Source organism: Lampris incognitus, chromosome 11 (assembly GCF_029633865.1).
Source record: "Lampris incognitus isolate fLamInc1 chromosome 11, fLamInc1.hap2, whole genome shotgun sequence".
Taxonomy (NCBI): Eukaryota; Metazoa; Chordata; class Actinopteri; order Lampriformes; family Lampridae; genus Lampris; species Lampris incognitus.
The window spans coordinates 7,861,962-7,882,203 of NC_079221.1; the positions used below are offsets into that span (position 1 = coordinate 7,861,962).

The 20,242-nt window shown below is 46.8% G+C and overlaps 1 protein-coding gene across 1 annotated transcript; it reads left to right on the forward strand.

The window, feature by feature from the left end:
* The first annotated feature begins 69 nt into the window (after positions 1-69).
* Positions 70-16,103, forward strand: mospd2 (motile sperm domain containing 2). The gene is made up of 15 exons (XM_056289400.1): positions 70-302; positions 393-450; positions 799-954; positions 1,495-1,581; positions 1,773-1,927; positions 3,748-3,808; positions 3,963-4,001; positions 4,099-4,223; positions 4,445-4,618; positions 9,546-9,667; positions 12,466-12,559; positions 13,458-13,554; positions 14,511-14,631; positions 14,888-14,990; positions 15,490-16,103. Exons 1-15 carry the CDS (start codon positions 270-272, stop codon positions 15,640-15,642), a joined length of 1,578 nt encoding a protein of 525 aa, XP_056145375.1. The 5' UTR covers positions 70-269; the 3' UTR covers positions 15,643-16,103.
* Positions 16,104-20,242: the final 4,139 nt, after the last annotated feature.

Consider the following 20,242-nt stretch of genomic DNA (forward strand, 5'->3'; position numbering starts at 1 on the left):
AGCGTTCAACTCTTCCCGTAAAGGGAGGAGAGCGGGGCGATTAAGACGAACGCCCCGTTATCTCGGGTCGTTATCGACCCCCCCCCCCCCCCGCCCGCAAACCATCTCGAGGTGATCAAAACACGCGGAGGCGTGGCCTTAGAGCCGGAATGGCGTCGGCGGCGCTCCGGTTTCACGGTGTGCACTGATTCCCACCGCACTAGCGGCAGGTCAGCGAGAGCGGCTGTCGGACAAGAAGCGGGTCGGTATCGAAAGTCGGGCGCTTGAACATGGCCGAACTGGACCGGCGGGAGCCCGAGCAGGTAACGTGGCCTAGGGTACGATTTCCGCGTGTGTAAAAAAACGAATGCTTGTTCTGTGGGCTCATGGCGAGGGGTGTCTTGTTTTGACAGGACCTCGGGAGGAAGATTGAAGAGGCGAGACACCGGTTCAGGGACGAGTACGTCCGAGGTAACGCCACGCCGCCGCCGCCGCCGCCGAGTTACCCACGCCGGCTAGCCGGCAATAGGAGAAGTGGTATAGTCGTCACGTTAACGAGGTGTCTGTTTTGCTGTTAACTCTCCCCGACTGATCGATGGGTGTGATCGGCCGCTGACCGACCCGGCCAGCCGGCTGTCCCCGTTCATTGCCCCGTGTTTATGCCCCCCCCCCGGGGGGTGGATTTGCATGTTTGCAGGCTCAAATCTCTGCTCAACTTGTTGACTTCTAACAAAAAAGGGGGGCTCCCGTAGAAACTCCAGGGGTACACGTTTGGGAGGTGTTTTCCTGGTTAAAGTGCGTTGTCTCCCGACTCCCCAGATTCATCGGACAAGTATGACCCCAGAGATGTGGACAGGCTCCAGAAGGACGAGGCTCTGGTGGAAGGCTACCTGACGTGGAGACACTACGTCGTGGACGAGGCCCTGAAAATGATCGACGAAAGTCTTCAGTGGAGAAAGGAGTTCGGGTTGAACGGTAGGAGGACACACTGGGCAGCACCCCCTGTCAAGCACAGAGCTGACTGATGTGAACGCGTCTGAAGCTTGGGACGCTTGTGAACCTGGTGCACAGAGCAGTGGTTGTCCTTGTGTCTCCTCAGGTCGCCCGCTCGGGTTGGGAGTCAGAAAGAGTCCTATTGTGTCCATTCTTGGAACAATCCTCTTCTGTGTTTTCTTGAAGAAGAATTGCATCTAGAATTTCAAGCAGCTACTAGTCTTTAGGGGCAAATTGTGTTTGTTTAACTGTGGTGTTTTTCTGAGAAAGTATCCGTGGGGGAACATTGTATCCAATTTTCAAATGGCAAGTGTTACCAATGCGCCATCATGTATCCCCCAGATTTGTGTTGTTACATTGTATCTTTGGGAGAAACCGAAATTAATATAATTTGAAGCCTTTTAGTGATTCAAATAATGTTGGCTTCATGTTATGGTTAGTGTTGGCCACTTACTGTGGTACCTAATACTCGTGATGTTGTTGTGTATCTGTTTTTACGCCCACTTGTCTGTGTTTTGTCAGATCTCACCGAGAGCAGCATTCCCAGATGGATGTTCGAGACTGGCGCTGTATACCTCCATGGTTACGACAAAGAGGGCAATAAGCTCTGTATGTACACGTTTTATTACGTTCGTAGCTCGTCCTCACAACTTTGAAATATGTTCTTGACGTACGTACAATAAGCCTAGTCAGTTTCTATGGAAAACTCAATGTCCTTGTTTATTAAATTTCATTTGACTGTCGGCGGTACCCGCAAATGTCAACAGTTTTGAATTCTGCTTTGTTTTTGCTCATTTCAGTCTGGTTCAAAGTGAAGCTACATGTCAAAGATTCAAAAACGATCGTGGACAAGAAGAAGTACGTTGCTTTCTGGCTTGAGAGTTATGCTAAGAGAGAACCTGGGATGCCACTTACTGTGGTGTTTGATATGTCAGAGTCTGGTCTCAGCAATATTGTAAGTTCATCATCATTCTGAAAATATTCCACAACTCAATTTGCTGAGATGCCTCACCACATTAGCTTGAGACAATTAATTTTACTTAGTTTTTTCACTGACGTGCCATGCTTTGATCAGTTTTAATTGCGTGCTTGTTTTCCGAGTCAGAAATTAAACCTAACCAAGGAAAGCATTTCCATATTTCATACAATCTCTATTTAACATGCTTGCCTCTCATTTGGGGGGAAAAAAGTGCTTTGCTATGAGTGTCATTTAATCCTGGGGAGCGTTCTCATATTTCTTGCTGTGTTAGCCGTGGCCTCGGAGGGATTGATGGTTTCAATGGTTTAACACTTTGGAGATTAAAGTGACCTTTAAATCTGGTTGGTCAATCCAAGTGCCTAATCCATAGACTTACTTTGTTTCATATGCTGGTTCGCCATAGGAGCTCTCTGTCAGCAAGCTCATTTCACGGGCCAAAATCTCTCCTGGAGAAATGTCTCAGTTAAGAACCCAAATGCAGGCACACACAAAGCAGAGAATAAATAACTGTGAAGCTCAAATATGAAATTAAAGGATCAGAAGACCATTTTTTTCCTTTTTTTTTCTGGAAGCAGCGTCACTGAGGTTTTTGTTGAGCCACAGTATGAGCTGGGGTAGGCCCAGCCAGTGTGATCTCATTAAGGCTCGGAGAGAGTCTGCTGCATAGCAATGAGGTTTGCTTTCAGTAATGGAGCCAAGCCAGGCTATTGGGGCTGCTTCCGTTGATAGATCTGAAGCTTGTTTGATGATGCTAATTAACCTATTGCTACAAAGCACACATTTATCACGTTCACCTGAAAGAGGGATTTCAGCAGTGGCTAGAATCTTTCACCTTAAAGATTTGATTTTCTTATGCCGGTTTAAGAGTAGATGGGATTTGTCTCCTTGAGTGGCCCCACTGCATTTTTCCCCTCATTTGCACATAGGTGAATAACATGACTTGAAGCCATTTAGTGTTAACTCTTGATATTTTTGAATGCAGATGATCATGTGGACGCATGTTGAAGAGATCAGGATTATTATATCAAAGCAACTCGATCAAAAAGTAACGACACAAGTTGCTGCAGACGAATGACCATTGGTCATTAGACCACCATTCTGCGTAGCAAAACTGGATTGAATTGGCGCCCGGGTAGTGTAGCGGTCTATCCCGTTGCCTACCAACACGGAGATCGCCGGATTGAGTCTCCGTGTTACCTCCGGCTTGGTTGGTCGTCCCTACAGGCACAATTGGCTGTGTCTGCGGGTGGAAAGCCGGATGTGGGTATGTGTCCTGGTCACTGCACTAGCGACTCCTCTGGTCAGCTGGGGCACCTGTTCGGGGGGAGGGACTGGGGGAAATAGCGTGATCCTCCCACGTGCTACGTCCCCCTGGCGAAACTCCTCACTGTCAGGTGAAAAGAAGCGGCTGGTGACTCCACATGTATCAGAGGAGGCATATGATAGTCTGCAGCCCTCCCTGGATCGGCGACCGGGACGGCTCGGAATAGTGGGGTAATTGGCCAAATACAACTGGGAAGAAAAGGGGGGGGGGGTACTGGACTGAATTGACCGAAACGACTCACTCATTTGAGGACGCAAGTGATTGAAATTCTACAAGACCTTTCCGCAAAGTTGTTTTCCCAGAGATTCGTTATGACTGTACAATGGCTGTGAACTGAGTTATTTTAGATCTAGAAAGGGGCAAATACTACAGGAAGAGGTTTCCCTTTTTTAAACCCATAAAACCTCTTTGGTTGTCAAGGTTCCATAATCTGTACTGAGGCAGTCTTTTTTTTTTTAACTCTGCTTTTCAGGACATGGACTTTGTGAGGTACATCGTCAATTGCTTCAAAATATATTACCCCAAGTTTCTATGTAAGTAACAAAAAAGACTGGGAAAGAACACAGATGCAACACAAATGTTAATCCCAATGTAAACAGATTGACTCTGCAAGATAGTTACATCTACTTTAAACACTACTGGGTATTTTAGCTAACAGCAAAAATAATTCTTTATTTATTTTTTTAGCCACGATGATCATCGTGGATATGCCTTGGATCATGAATGGTGAGGCTTTAATGCTGTTTTTTTTTTTCTCATAAATTTATAAGATATGTAATCCTGATGATCTGAACATAGTCTATCCATTTTTCTTCTTTTGCAGCTGCATGGAAGATTGTGAAGACGTGGCTGGGTCCCGAGGCCATCAGCAAACTTAAATTTGCTTCCAAAACTGATATCCAGACATACATCGGTCCCGAATACCTGCCACCGCATATGGGAGGAACGGTATGTTGCTCGGGCTTTGTGTGTAAGTGGTGGCATTGCTTTTTAAAATAGGCGTGCCGAGCCCTCATCATGTCGGTAGATTTCATACATCCCAATTTTAGAAAATCGGAAAAGTTTCTGCCTCATGGGACTTTCCTTACCTCTCAAGTGCGTATGGCCTCCATACAGAATTCTTTAGAAACGTGCTTATTGAGATTTAACTCGTTTGACTACCTTTTCAGGACCCCTTCAAGTACAGCTACCCTCCCCTCCCTGACGACGACTTCCAAACGCCCATATGTGAGAACGGGCCCATCGCCAGTGAAGACGAGACGGGGAGTAAAGAGGGTGAATCGGAAGACAAAGAGACCCTCGAATCCAGCTACAGCTCTGAGGTTGCTGTAAAGCCCAAAAAGGTACAGAGCCCTCTTCCCGAGGAGATTCAGTTCTCTTTTCCAACCCTTCACAGTGTAGAGAAACCGTGAGACAGATGACAGGGTAAAAAAAAAACCAAACACAACATTGTCTTGTTTCTGATGAACCGTTACAGTTTACCAGTGTTAAAAGCAAGAGAAGCCCCCCCCCCCCCCGGTGCACTGCGCTTGCCAAGCCTCATTTACTTGGCATGTTATCTGTGTGTGCGTGGAGGCGGGATTCTTTGTTCGATGAAATTGCCTGTAATTCCAACCCACGTCGCCAAATATGGATGAGTAAGTAGTCTATTTTTGACAGAAACGGCGAATTAAATGGTAAAATTTTAATGCCCAAATTTGGATGGTGAGCGGGACATTTTTCTGCCACGGTTATGAAATTGTACCGCGATTACTGTTGAGATGCTATCAACGTAGCACCTCTTGCTTAACAGAAGAACAATGGAGGGCTTTCCTCATTAACCGTTGCGTAATGCGGTAAGACTGATTGAGTAACGATTAACCCGGCATGGGGCTTTCAGAAACAAGAGAATCCATCTTTAAAAGGGGGAAAGCGTTCATCAGGGTGAATGTACCAAGTTCTTCTTCCAAGTCAACTTGGATGTACTTTGCTCTGTTATTTCTTAATCCCCCAGCATGTTTTTCTGTCTCACGCGGTCTTTATTTATTCATTCAAAGTTCGAGTCTGAGATTACAGCGTGTAATCGCTCCATTCCGCAAGAGGGAACTGTGAATTCAGGAGCGCTAATTCCCGAGATTTGGCCACTGTTAAGCTCCCGCTCATTGTCTCAGTCAAGGTGACTCCTCGTGTCTTCAGCTAGTTTGATCCTGCTGACAATACCCACAGATCACAGCTACACACCGAGTGTGCTGGATCCTTCATCTTCTCAGCTCCTCTTAGGATGCAGTGTGTCAAGTCGGTCACTGAAGCTGCTCTCTGGTAATTTGCTGCGCTCTTTGGTAACAGTCACAGAACAGTTGCCCTTGGGCTGTTCCCTTTTGCTCTGACTAATGACTTTATTTTTGACCTTTGTTGGAGTGATGGTATCTCATCAGTACCTTTTCTGTTGTGTACTTGCCTTGGTGTAGACCCTCTCACTGCGAGACCCCAGGTTTTTTTTTTCTGATTTGAACATGTTTATGCAGACAAAATCAACCAATCCTAACTAATGCCCCTTTTCCACTACATGGTACCGGCTCGACTCGACTTGACTTTTTCGTTTTTCGTTACTGGAAAGTACCGGCATTTTTGTGTACTGTTACCACTTTTCTGGTACCACCTTTGTCGAGGTTCCGAAAAAACTGGAGCGGGTACCAAACTCAACGCAGACCGGCTACACTGAGGGGGTACTGTTACGGTAATGGAAAACGACACTCGTCGAGTTGAGCTGGTACCATGTAGTGGACGAGGGGCATAATATCGCCGAGCTGTGCCCCAGTAGCATTCGGGGCATATTCCACAATCCCCAAACTACCTACAGTGTCATCCAGCCCTCGCTTCATAATGATAAGTTCCCAGCAGGCAAAGCCACATGCAAACAGGGTGTGCATTTGAATATACAGAGTAATAAGAGCATTTTCAGGAGATGCCAGAAGAGATGACGTGATGTTTGAGGACCATGAGCCAGTGTTCCCTTGTTACACATTTGAAGAGTGAGCGGAACATCATTTTCGTGTTTTTTTTTTTCATTATTGCTGTAATTGTCTGAAAGTGGCAGTCGCAGTAGTAAGATGCATGGATTAGGCCATAGCTGTACTGTCGTACATAGCAGCTTTACTCTTAAGCAAACCTCTGTTGAGCTTCTGAAGCTATTTAAGTAACCTGCTGCCCAGTCATAGGAGACTTTTCTGCATCTGCGGAAGCGACCTGGCCGAGCTGCGTCACCGAGAGCTGCTCCCATGAGCCTCTTAAGCCCCGGCAAACAAACAGCAGCGCTCTTGTTGTAAATAAATACCACATTAGTCATGCACAACAGATTTAGATTTGCAAAACTGAGATATGCAAATCAGTCACTCGGTAGTTTAAACAATAATCTGCAGGCTTCAGTGTAAAAGCAGTGTTGCTCACTGTTAGACGAGTATTGCGTCGCCTTTTTTTCCCCTCTTGGGTGTATTTACAGCCAAGCAGGGTTGACCAGCTTTACACAAGCATAGAGAAAATGGCGTGGGGCTTGTTCGAGGGATGTTTTTTTTTTTTAACTGTCATATATTATTTCATCTATCAACAGGGTATAAAGCCTTTAGCTTGTGGCATAACAACCATTGTATTACTGTGACCTTTAATGTTTGACAACTCGTCAGTCTGGAAATCGAAAGCATGTTTGACTTGTGAGTCAGGCCTGTGGCAAACGGGAAGCAGTTTTTTTTTTCCCAGGTCTCAGCTGTGAAGGTGGAGTTTAAGCATACGCTTTAGAAAACGAGGCCGAGTGTGTGAATACATCAAGACTCTCGGCCAATAGACTCTGAGGAAAAAGGGTCTGCGCATGGCTCGTCTGGTCGGCCCCGGTTTCCATGTGTGCTTGGCTGCACCGGTGCGCTAACCATCTTAGTGCCAGCGAGTGTGCCCGTCCACTCTTCCAAGCCTGTCTGAAAGCATTCCACAACCGCTTAGCGTCTAAGCTTCCCATTCTTCTTTTCTGTCTAAAATAGAGCCCACCCCACCACCCCTCCCCTCCACCCACCTGAATACCTCTTGGGTTCCAGCACGTTGTGACTGATGAGTGATCGCTCAGGGAAGCTAATTGCCTTTCTCTCTTTCTGAAACAAGGGCTGGAGATGATAAGGCAGTGTAGGATCACACCCACACAAGGAGCGCAGAGTCCGGGGAGATTTCCGCAGACCGGAAAGGCGGGTGCGCTCGTGTCTAGTGTTATTTGTGGGCGCACCTCCTCCACCGTCGGCTGTGATCGTCGGCACCGTGGACACGCTCGCCCCTTGACCTGTCCTGCACAGCACATTTCAGATTCACCCACCAAATTGTATTGCACTCATAAAAGGTCTCAATTTCAGGTTTTTTTAATTTTGTTTTTTGTTTTTGTGGACTTGACCTGATTCGACGTTGAAGGCCAACTGGTTCATCGATTTGCAGCCTGCATGTGCACTCACCTTGTCCACAACATTATCAGAATATGAAACCAAGCCATTCTTTTTCTTTTCCATAGATTAATTCCTATAACCTTCGACTTTTGTGTGATTGCATTGTCGTTTATCTTGTCACGGTGTAAAACTAAGGAAGAGTCAGCAAAGTTATTCTTGGTAGTCCTTTGCTGATATCTGTTTTGCAATACTTTCTTATTAAGTACTGTTTTTTTTATATATGCTATAGCACAGTAAAGTTTTAACGTGTTCTCTAACTTCAATCATTAGCTGCATTTGTAAGCTCTACATTGTGTCATTTTGTAGTAAAATAATTGCACAGGAGATGAAATTTCAAACACTCGACACTGAATTCATTCTTTGCCCTCTTAAGAATGTTTTCGTCGTGTTCAATGTTTTTATGTCGTTAATATTTGCACTTTTTTCTGCGTTCTACTAACACCCGCTGCCATGTAGGCAAACTGTCGTTAGACGCTACCTCTGTGCCTTGACCTCTAACAAACACTATCCCCCAGCAGCCCCGCGAGCCTGGGAACTGCCGAGGGGGGAGAAACACTTGTTTTGTGCCCTTAGGCGTCACACAGCCGAAACTTATCGTACACTCCGCAACCGGTCTACTAAGACTTCTGATCGGAAATTAAAATCCTTCCTGATTTCACCGTCTTTTCATTTCACTTGTTATGCAATGCCTGTATATCCAATGTTCAATCAGTTTTTACCAATGAAATAAGTCGTGTCCTCACTTTGTTTATGAGTGTTTGATTTTGCTCATTGATTTTACCATTGAATCTGTTTTCCAGAGTGGATTATTATTTATTATGCTCATCGATCTGTGTTTGAGATTGTTTTATGTGGTTTGTGGAAGGGCCAATTATATTCGGACATTGGGTAAATTGTATGTAATGCCTCCACTTTTGAAGTTCCCCTTTTTGTTCAATTTTAATTTCATTGTGTTTTAATTTCCTTACTCATATACGTGCTTAACTGTATTAGACCTGATCCAATGAATAAATGTAGTCTTATCAGAAGCTTGCAAGTATCTGTTGATGTCGTCATTGTGGCAGCTGCAAGGCACCGAGTTGCTAAATTAAAGCATTTGCTTTGAGACTCGCGTCTCTCCTCAGTCGAAAGTGCCTCCCATCACCCAGAAACCGTCCCGTCTCCCCTAACGCAGTCTGCTGTCGCAACAACGCGGCGGCAGAAGTCTGACGTGTTTGCTTCCTTTTCTCTTTCAGAATTTCCTTTTTTTAATTTATTGTTTACCGCATCGCTGTCACATAGTCTCATGACAGACACGGCGCAGGCGACTCGGCCGTGGGAGGACGTTCATAGGAGTTTTTGCTGAAGTGAAAATGCTGATTGGCGTGTAACTCGTCATCACTACCCGCTGGCTCTCCTTAAATTAGTCACAGCAAGGGGAAACCATTACCAAAGGTCATGTGTCTTTTCGGCAGTGATGTTTTTCTGGAACGGACACGTGCTTCTCTATGCTTCCGCCATAGGTCACTAGGAATATGGGCCAAGAATTACCACAGTGGTTTCTCTGGGAAATCAAATGAGCTTTGTTTGCACTCAAGATATCCTCTATTTCAAGGGGGGGGGGGCAGCACTTAACATGATTATGTAAGGTGAACCATTATTTAACCCTCACAGATGACTGTCTGTAAGGCCCTGATTAGCTGCCGGGTATCTCTGTATGGAGGCCAAAGGGCACGGCAGTTGATTTTCGGAGAAAATAAGTCACGCTGACATTATCTGATCTGAGCGTTTTATCAGTTCTGAGGCCCTTTGTAATGACATGGTCTGTTCGTTTCAGGTGAACTTCGTGGATGACGGTCTGAGGGCAGAGACGGACAACGATAAAGGAGACGCAGCCAGTCGGACGAAAGGCGCCAGGAAGCCGCTGAGCACCTTTAAAGGCCCTCTACTACATGTTAGGTATTTTTTGCCCTGCTTTTCCCCCACCTCGCCATCGCCTCATCTAGTAACTACACACGTCAAGTTGATTTACATAGCCCTAAACCAGTTACAGGAAGAGGAAGACACAGTAACAAACAATACCATCTGGTTGGACCCTCGAGTCACATTCAGGATATCCTCTTCCACACCAACCGTCAAGACAGACGAGGTGTCACAGTGACTCAAAGTCAAAAACGAACAAGAGCAAAAGGTGGAGCCGTGAAATTTAACATCAGTCATTACTGACTGAAGGACTGAAGGTGTGGTAATCGGTCAAACCAGTTGGTGTCGTTTCAGAAAGAAAACCTACAGAAGGGTGACAAGTGAAAGGAAAAACCTCAATGCTTGATCCCTACAGTGAGGGGGTCTGGGGTCTCTGTTATGCTGTGGGGGGCATTTTCCTGGTATGGTTTGGGTCCACTTGTCCCCTTAGAGGGAAGGGTCACTGCAAATCAATACAAAGTTATTCTGAGTGATCACCTTTATCCTGTGATGAAACATCTCTATCCTGATGGGAGCGGTCTCTTCCAGGGTCACAACACCCCCATCCACAGGGCACGAGGGGTCACTGAATGGTTTGATGAGTATGAAAATGATGTAAGTCACATGCTATGGCCTTCACAGTCACCGGAGCTCAACGCAGTTGAACACCTATGGGAGATTTTGGACCGACATGTTAGACAGCGCTCTCCACCACCATCATCAAAACACCAAATGAGGGAATATCTTCTGGAAGAATGGTGGTCCATCCCTCCAGTGGAGTTCAGAGACTTGTAGAATCTATGACAAGGAGCCTTGAAGCTGTTCTGGAGGCTCGTGGTGGACCAACACCTCACTAAGCCAGTTATTGTTGTTTTCTTTGTCACCCGTTTGTACATGCACGACACTCTGAGGCACATGACTGAGTGTCACTGATGTGGCGAATTGACTTATCGGCTAACTTATGGATGTGTCTACACCTCAGCAGCTCAACTGATCTCGTCGAACGTTAGCAGAAATGAATGATGCCTGCTGATCAATCGTTCATTGGACAGAGGTCAGCGGGTGGCAGCTGATTCCTCCAGTCTTGTCATAATCAATGAGGCTTCGGTCAATGACCAGTTAATCTTTAACCAGGGAGTAGTCATCCTTTTCTCCTCATCATCATACTGACAAATCAGGCATTAGTTCTTCATCACACCATTATCACTTGACAGACTAATCTGGTGTAGTTGGTGAACTATACATTTCATATAAATTAATCTAAAAAAAAAAAAACGGTTCGTTGAATAGTTGGGGATGGTTTCGCCGAGATCAGGGCTGGTTACGTTTTAACCAAACACTCAGTGGGACCCATTTACTTGCAGCCACTATATGACATCACTGCTCATTTTCATGAATAACGTCCGCTGGATTCTTCAAGTCTTTGATGTGAGGGTTCTGACGGCCCCGGGCTGTGTATTAGAGTGATAAACAGATTTATTGAGCCTTAAATGCAATTATGTTTCGGAGCTGCGTTAGCCCCTGATTCGGGACCAGGGGTGTGTTTGAGGAGGGGGGCGGGGGTTCTTTGATCTCGAGAATGTGTTTGTTGAAGGTTTCCGCTCAAGAGAGCAACCGTCTCTGTAACATCCTTTACTGGGTAAAAGAACACGAGAGGGCATTAAAAGGACATGGGGGGGGAGAAATCTTTGTTGCTAACTGTTTCCAGTTTGTGGAATTTGCAGGCTAGTTGCATCAAGGAGAGACTTTACACAAAACCTTAAACGGAATTCTAATCCATTTGGCAATTTGAAAAAGGAGGCATATGGATGAAGTAATATTCCGCACTGCAAAAAAGTGTTCACTGAGGCTCCCATTTTTTGGAAATGAAAGACTGGTTAGAGCCCAGCGAGGCCGTTAGGGACTTTGGTAACTTTTTGGGAAGGGGAGGCGGGGTTGAGTCCGCAGGGACTGAGTGCCAGTAAGAGGAGAACGTACCTCAAGGCTAGTTTTTCATGCCACGGATTTATTTCAGCCCCAGATTTCACGGCTTTGATGCGCGATCACAGCTGTTTTCCGGCTAAACCTGATAATAGCTGGGTGTGATTCCTCGTGTTCCCCGTGAAGGGGCCGGATACGGTTGCCCTAGACACCCGACGGCCTTGCCAGCTCCATATGGGTCAGGAGTAAATGCATCACATCAGAAACTATGAGAACAGGCCTGAGGCGATGCGGCTCGGAGCCCCATTACTTGGAAGAATCTCTTTGGTAAAATATGCTAACCAGAGTGTTTTTAACTCTACCAGCGTTTCACTGAAGTGAGTCCATGTTTTGATCAGCCTGCACAAGGAAGTGGCTGAATGAAAAGAAAGTGTTCCTGGTTTTTACCAGTAGCAGAAAGGAGGCAAAATATGCTTCTTACAGCAACCTCTAGGTGGTATTTATTAAGGCAGATAGCTAAGTTGATGTGGAGCAGGACAAGGTACCAGTCCCTGGATAATCATACTACACAGACTGCAAGGCCTTCATCCAAGCAAAGGAGGCTTAGCAGCCAAATCAATGCTGCTGAGATACCACGGAGAGCAACAAGGCAGGCTGTGAAAGAAATGGGAACCACCGTCTGCATCCAGCATTTACTACATCGGTGTTTTTTTGAGTGGTCAAACAGACACTTAAGCTGAATGGCAAAAGAATTACTTAGTTGGTCCTGAGCCACCGCTGTCCACCAAGACAGCTCGCTAATGTGGTTCCCATTCAGAGAGATTCAAACATGCTTTGTCTTTCTCATCTCTCTCTCCCTCTGCCTGTCCCTCCAGCCCTGCAGAGGAACTAAGCTTTGGTTCTAAGGAGACAGAGAGGAAATGCCTCATTATCCTGAACAATGTGACCAAAAATCAAGTGGCCTTCAAGGTGAGTGTGTGCGTGCTTGTGCATTTAGCATGTGTGTGTTGGCTTGTGTGTGTGTGTGTAAACATTACTGAGCAGGAAATTGGGGCCTCAGCCTCGTTTTTCATGTGTGTGCGCCCATGTGTGTTCTTGTTAAGATGTATTTGTGAAGGGGCGTGCGTAGCGGTCTATTCTGTTGCCTACCAACATGGGGATCGCCGGTTTGAATCCCCGTGTTCCAATTGTGCCCATAGGGACGGCTTAATCGACCGTCCCTACAGACACAATTGGCTGTGTCCGAGGGTGGGAAGCCGGATGTGGGTGTGTCCTGGCCGCTGCACTAGCACCTCCTCTGGTCGGTCGGGGCGTCTGTTCAGGGGGGGAGGGGAAACTGGGGGGGGGGGGGGGGAATGGCGTGATCCTCCCACGTGCTACGTCCCCCTGGCACAACTCCTCACTGTCAGGTGAAAAGAAGTGGCTGGCGAGTCCACATATATCAAAGGAGACATGTGGTAGTCTGCAGCCCTCCCCGGATCGGCAGATGGGGTGGAGCAGCTCGGAAGAGTTGGGGTAATTGGCCAGGTACAACTGGGGAGAAAAGGGGGGGGGATCCCCCCCCCAAAAAAAGGATATATTTGTGAAGCCTAGTTTGAGTTTTTAACCATAAGAGTGGGGACACTTTTGCAAAGTGGGCACATTTTAGCTGGTCCTTACTCCATCAAGGGTCTATTTTCGGGTTAGGACTAGGGGTTATGGTTAGAGTAAGGGTCAAGGTTAGGCATGCGGTACTGATGGGTAAGGTTAGGGTTCGAGGCTGGGGAGTGAACACAGTCAATGTGGGTCCTGGCACGCTTAAGAAAAAAAAGTGTGTGTACATGCATGTGTGAGTGATCCCTTCTCAGGTTGCCTCTTTTCTCCACAGGTGCGAACCACCGCCCCTGAGAAGTACAGAGTGAAGCCCAGCAGCAACAGCTGTGAGCCGGGTGCCTCGGTAGACATTGTCGTGTCCTTACATGGAGGTACTGCACTTTATCTCTGCACTCTTCGGTCACGGCGGATGTTCTTTAATGTTCTGCACAGGTTCAGAATAATCAAAAAGTCCGGTCTGATATGCGTCCAAAGTGCAGACAAAGTGCCACTTGCTTCTCCATACATGCATATTTCAAGAGCGATAAAATAATCATCTCACATCTCCCCAAAACAAACCCTCTGCAGACTTTAGAGGAGTAAGCAAAAAAGCGCCAGCGCTTGCCTTAGCTCCGTCCCTCCCTCTAAAGGTCACCGCGTCACTGCAACAGTCCGCCGACGCCAATCTTAATTGATGGCGCAACGTGATGCAAGGTTTTGTGGCTTTCAAGCGCTAAACTTACCGCCGTGCCTCATGATTCAGAATGATCTCTTTATTTCAAACCATTTTTTCTGGTTTTCAGCACTGATAGAGCTGCTTTGTGTCTTCGCTTGTACGGAGCTTTGTGAATAAGGCATCTTTCTAACTGATTTCACGTTATCCAGCCATCTTTGTTGCTCTAACAATTCCTGTATGTTCACCACGCAATAAATAACTCAATTTACTGCTTTACAATATGTTGCAAGAAGCTTAAACTGTATTGCTGCCAACAATTTTTCTTCTGTAATTTGATTCAAATGTGACGGTATGATTTTCTTAACCAGAAAATCCCCATTTGATCTTTTTTTCTTTTTTCTTTTTCTTTTTTTTTTTTTGGGAGATGCTTTGTGTAATATTTGGATTTGCTGAAGCATAAAATGACTAATAAAAATCATCAGGACCTGCTTAATGGTACTGACTGATGTAAGGGAAACCCCCCCCCACCCCACCCCCCCCCACCAGAACCAACTTTCCATTTGATTTGCTTGCTCTGATTGGCTGTTACTCACATCGCTGAGCAATAGAAACCAGGACTCAGGTAGAATTACATACACACAGCAATTTCAACAGCCCGGTATGTTTCTGCAGGTTATCAGGCCTCCCCACAGGACCGCTTTCTGGTCATGGCTGCAGAGATGGACAGCGCCGGATCGCAAGAACTATCTCAATTCTGGAAAGAAGTGTCGAAAACCAAAATTATGGAGCACAGGTGCCAGATCGCGGTTCTTATACTGTCCACGTCAACCAGTCTTTTGCTCAATGGCAAGGAGCAAGAGAGTTTGTAAAAGTCATGTTTCTTAGACAGCCACCTTTGGTTTCACAGTCTTGACCTTAAGCCAGCTCGTTCACTTAGTTTTTCATGGTCTCTTGCCACAGAGATTTTCACTCTAGGGTTGTGACAGTGGACTTGGAGGCTGCTAATCGGCCCGACACCCTCTCCTCATGAGATTGTGTCTCTCCTGTAGATTACGCTGTCACATCCTGGAGAGCATTAAACCGGCTCAGAGCCCTCTGGGGGACGGCGCTGTGGAAACAGGAACCAACGGGCATCAGGATCTTAACATAGCGGTAAGTTCTGATTGGAGGAGAGGCCTTTAGTTATGTGAACTCGTTTGTTAGTTTATTTTCCGCATTAATTCACATAAATACCTTGGATGGGATTCTGTAAATTGACATCAGTCGGGAAAAAATACACTGGGTAGAACTAATGACTGGTTTCAGTGCTTTTCAGTCTTAAGTTATCTCGTGATTTTATCAACGGGTCTAAATTTTGATCAGTTTAAGTAAAAATTAATTTTGTGTATATTGAATTATATCTCCCAAATGTGTTCCCTCTACAGCCCCGACTTACATTTTATTTCATTAAATATAATAGTTAGGTCTGATTTATGTTTACTTAATCACATTTCTTTTTCAACTGGTATAGTTATAGACAAATGAGTTGGTTAATTGTTGTATCCCTAAATTGGTTCTGTGTTTTTATCCATTATCCATTACCTCAAAAAAGGTATTAGCCCGGTTAAGTCGGCTGAGTTTTCTGAATTCAATTTTCTCCAAATGCCACCAGCTCATGCGAATGGCGGCCTGTAACGCCAGGTTGGAGCAGAAGCTGGATACGTGTCTGTGGGTGCAGAAGGTCCTCATCGCATTGGTGCTGGTCCTGGCGGTGTTCAACCTCCTTTGTCTCTACCAAGTGGGCACCGCTCGACGGCCATCTTGACCGGATCCGCGCCCCGCTCCTCCTGCATCTGTCTACGACAGACCCACGGGCATCTTGCGGGTTCGTGGTTAAACATCTGGGATTGGCGTTTCCCTGAAATCTGCGATGGAACCATCGCCAGAGCTTCCTCTCATCTCGTCTACCCTCCCCAAGGGCCGATGTCACGGAGAGGAGGTGCGATCTCTGGCAGGCAGCGAAAATGGGGACACGGCAAATTTGTGGCTTGGTTAGAAGTTTCTCTTGTGAGGTCTGTACTCCTCTCTTTTCGTGGCATTCGAGAGCAACTGTAGCAGAGACTCTTTTTAAATCTGTGAGATGAAATCGGCAAAACATTTTCCACGGCTGATCATGGAGTTACCAGATTGCGAATCTCGTGAGTTAGAAAAATGTCGGTAATTATCATTTTTTCTTACAATGTACAACATTTCTTTCAATATTATGCATATCAGTACAATAATAAACCGGCACTTTTTTTTGTTTATCTCTCGGCTTCATTTTCTTGAGTACTGCGATTACGGTGACCTTGTAATATGTTTATGCAGCAAGATAAGAAGTGAGATAGCTTCACCGAGTTGCGTCCTACGAGATATTGTTTTCAGCCACTTTGCAGCGGTGGCACCACTACTACCCTTGCCCACCCCCACCCTACCCCCTCTTGCGTCACATTAAATACTCATACAGTTGCCGTGTGTGTATACGTGTAATAAAAGCCTCATCAGTGCTGAGGTGTCTAAACTCACAACGCTGCATGGAGCGTGTGACCTCACTAAACCTCTCCTCGCTCATCCGCGGGAGCCAGGGGAGATCTCCATCTTCGCTATCGCCTCTATTTGTTTTAATTACCCCGACACTGGCAAACTAAAAATACCAAAGTAATTACTGGCGAGTTCGAGGACGCCGCAGAACACACGCTCGCGGCTCGGTGGGAAGGTTAGATATCTATAACAAGATCCAGCTCGGAGCAATCAGAGTGCGCGACGCTGAACAGGGGGGAGATCTCGCTTTGGTTATTGGATGCGTGCACTTTAAGCCGTCTGGCATCAAGGCTTGCAGCCGGTGTGCTGTGGGTGGCTGCTGCTGCTGCTGCTGCTGGCGGCTGCTGGAACGGTGAAAGCAGTGGGGAAATCAATCCGAGAGATCACAGATTTTCATCGTGCGCGCTGGCCTTTGCTCGGCATCCGCCGGAGCTTTGTTCCCCAGGGCTCACCTTCTGCTGTTTGCTCATGACTCCTTCTATTTTGGCGGTTGCCATTCACACGTTTGCCTCTTCGCCCCTCCTTGCCCGTGCAAACTGTGGAAAGCCCTCGTTGCGTCGAGGGTTGTCCGTGAAAAGGCCATTGGATCGTTTTAGGAAGGCTGTGTGCACTGGATGAAACAAACTTTCGCAACGCGTCGTACTTTAACCCTCCGGAAGAAATGCTTTTGTAGCTATTTGAGTAGTAAGTGCATGTGCATTAAGAGGAGGACGGGAGTAAATGGAGCACCCACTTCTCTAGAGAATAAACATAAAAGCTTTGGTATTAGATACAGGTGGACTCACTGCTAAGTGCTTCAGTGTACCTCACATTTACCTGGCTAAAACCAGAGAGTAGCTCAGGAGGTAGTACATGCTGTAGTTTTTGTACTAGTCAGAGATACATGAAGTTTGTATTTAGAATGTTGCTGACATAGTAAACCTATCACTAGATATGGTTAAAGGCAAAGTACGGCATTATTATGTCACTGTTGCCGCACAGGTCAATGAAACAGAAATGTCTGATCGGGATCATGTGACCGCCATCGCATTAGACTGACTCTCCTCCAGAGGTCAATAATCACAGAGGTCTGATGAGTCTCGGCGGGGAGCCTCAGCCATCAGGAACTCCCCCCACAGTATTGATTTAACATTAAACGCCAGCAAATCGAAACCAGGCTCGATCTGCCGCTGGCCGCTGGTACTCATGCCATGTTCGAGGGGACAATGATTAACTTGAAGTGGCAAATTGGGACCGAGGATCAATGTAAAGTTAATGAGTACCGCGAGTAAGAGGAAGGTTAGTTGAGTAAGCTGGTTTTTATCCGAGCGGAGAAGACGTTGACGCTCGCAGCAAACCGGCTCCCGCCGCCTCTCTCGGCGTCACTACGCACCGCCGGTTGATCGCGTTAATCAGCATAAAACGAATCCACTCAAGTCCCCTTAACAATAGGTTCACTTTTCTGGTGATAAGGGGTGATGGCACGCCTCTTTGTCAACGCCGGGCATCCTCAGCACGGTCTCAGGGAGCGCTTTGCTTTAACACACCGAGAGCAAGGCAGATACTGTAAATGACGAGGGATGACCCTCGATTCTGATGAGGGAAAAAATAAGTGAAGAAATCTCAGGAAGAGCATTTGAGCGGGTATCCAGGATGGACAGGTGTGCAAGAGGTGCAAGGCAGACAAAATGCTAGCAGATTTAGAAATAAAACACATGCGCAAAGCGGTTACTTTATCCACTTGGTGATAACGAAACAATGCGGAACACGACGAGAGGACGCTGGGATAGCGCTGTTCTGCCATTAGAAGTGGGTGTGCATGCTCACTCTGACGCACTTCTCCTGCTATTGACATTTCCAGGGCTGTTATCAGTTTCTGCACAGACCAACTCGCCTTATTCACTGACCCACATCCGCAGGATACTGTAATCAATCCCGGCGCTGCCATAATCAAAAAGGGCCGGCTGATACGCTGTGGGAATAACTACCAGCCAAGGAGCTGTTCTCCACCCACCGGGACTGTTTCGTCTTTGTTTATTTTTACCCTCATCACTCCATCCTCCTCGACTTTCTATCTGTCCTTTAAGTCATTTTCTGCTTCTCTCGACCCTCCGGCCGGTTGGTTCTCTGACTGGCTGTGTGCAGAGCCCGACACAGAGAGGTCAGAGGTCGGGGCCTGTAACAGGCCTCCTACAGGCATGGAGAGAGGGCCCTCAGCAAGGAGTCGTAGGAACGTGCCGGGCGATACCGCAAGCGAGCATTGATTTCATGACAACGGGTTCTCGAGGCTCGTGTGGACAAAACTAGCCGGAGCGAGAGGAAGAGCAAACTATGGCAGTCGTAGTTTGCGAAGCGTTTGACATCGGTATCCCAGTTGGTGGATGAACAACTGATTCCCACTGAGGCCTAACTGTACGGTAAATAATACAGTTACAAAGAGGGGAAAGACCGACTTCATAAAGCTTCTCAGGCTCGGCCTCCAGACTGTTGCCAATCTGAATTAAGGTAAATTAGAGGTGGAAAGCCATCGCCTCTGAATGCGCCGCCGCGTTGCCATAACAAGGGATATGGCCCCCCACACAAAAGGCGGAGAAGGCAGTCCATAGCTCGGTTTAGGTAAATGTACGTCTTTCCTGGACGGGGGCGAACTTCTACAGGGCCCCATTTCTCAGACAGGCAGAGTCCGGTGTGTTTACTGATGCGTGCAAAACCCCCAAGAGGCTATCCTGCTGACTGGTCTGGATGTAGTGTGCTGAGTTTAAGTGAATATCAAGGAGAATTTGGATATCCTTTCATTACACTGTATGAAGAGCTGGAGAAGAGACAATTTTGGATCTTTGGAGTTTTTAATTGTGTTTTTGTTCCTTACAGTCAAAGACACAAAGCATACCGAAAACATCTACAGACAGAGGCCAACACCAGTAGGTCGGCTGAGGAGCGCTAACTTCACGAATACAGGTGTCAAAAAACAGGTGATCTTTGGATCCAAGGACACAATTAGCCAGTCTGCGGGTGGGAAGCCGGATGTGGGTATGTGTCCTGGTCGCTGCACTAACGCCTCCTCTGATTGGTCAGGGCGCCTGTTTTTGGGGGGGGGCAGCGTGATCCTCCCACGTGCTACGTCCCCCTGGTGAAACTCCTCACTGTCAGGTGAAAAGAAGCGGCTGGCGACTCGACATGTATCAGAGGAGGCATGTGGTACTCTGCAGCCCTCCACCGGATCGGCGGAGGAGGTAAAAATAGGGTATTTGGCCAAGTACAACTGGGGAGAAAAAGGGGGGAAAATCCCCCACCCCCCAAACCAGGTGATCTTTGGATCCAAGGACATATCATAAGACCAAAAAAGAGAGAGAGAGAGAGGTTAGACTTGCACTTTGCTTTGTGATCAATAAGTCATAACCAGAAAACACCACGGCACAAAAAGCCTTTAAGTGCACACTTATAGAGGCCATAGAAACGTCCAAGAGGGGAGGGGGGGGGGATAAACTAAAGAAACTGTTACAAAGAGAAACATTCTGGATCTTAAAAGTTAACGGCCATTACGAGCCCAGGCCTGAATGAGGATTTGTTGTGATGGGATGCCCCAACTCCCCCCCCCCCCCCAAATCCCTTTGCACTTCCTAGTTATCTCTCTCCTCACTGCAGGTAACCAACTTCGGTGAAGTATTGGGACGTATACTGAGGATTGATCTGCCTTCTTCCGTGTAATCATGTTTCTATGTGGCTGTTTGCTTTCCTTAAAAGACACTGACGCCTCGTTAGAATTTGCCTAATTATGTGCACGCCCACTTTCTTGACTTGCACCTGTGCCAATTATGCAGCGCTCCTCCGATTGGCTGGCAGCCGGCGCGGGCCTGGGTGCAGCT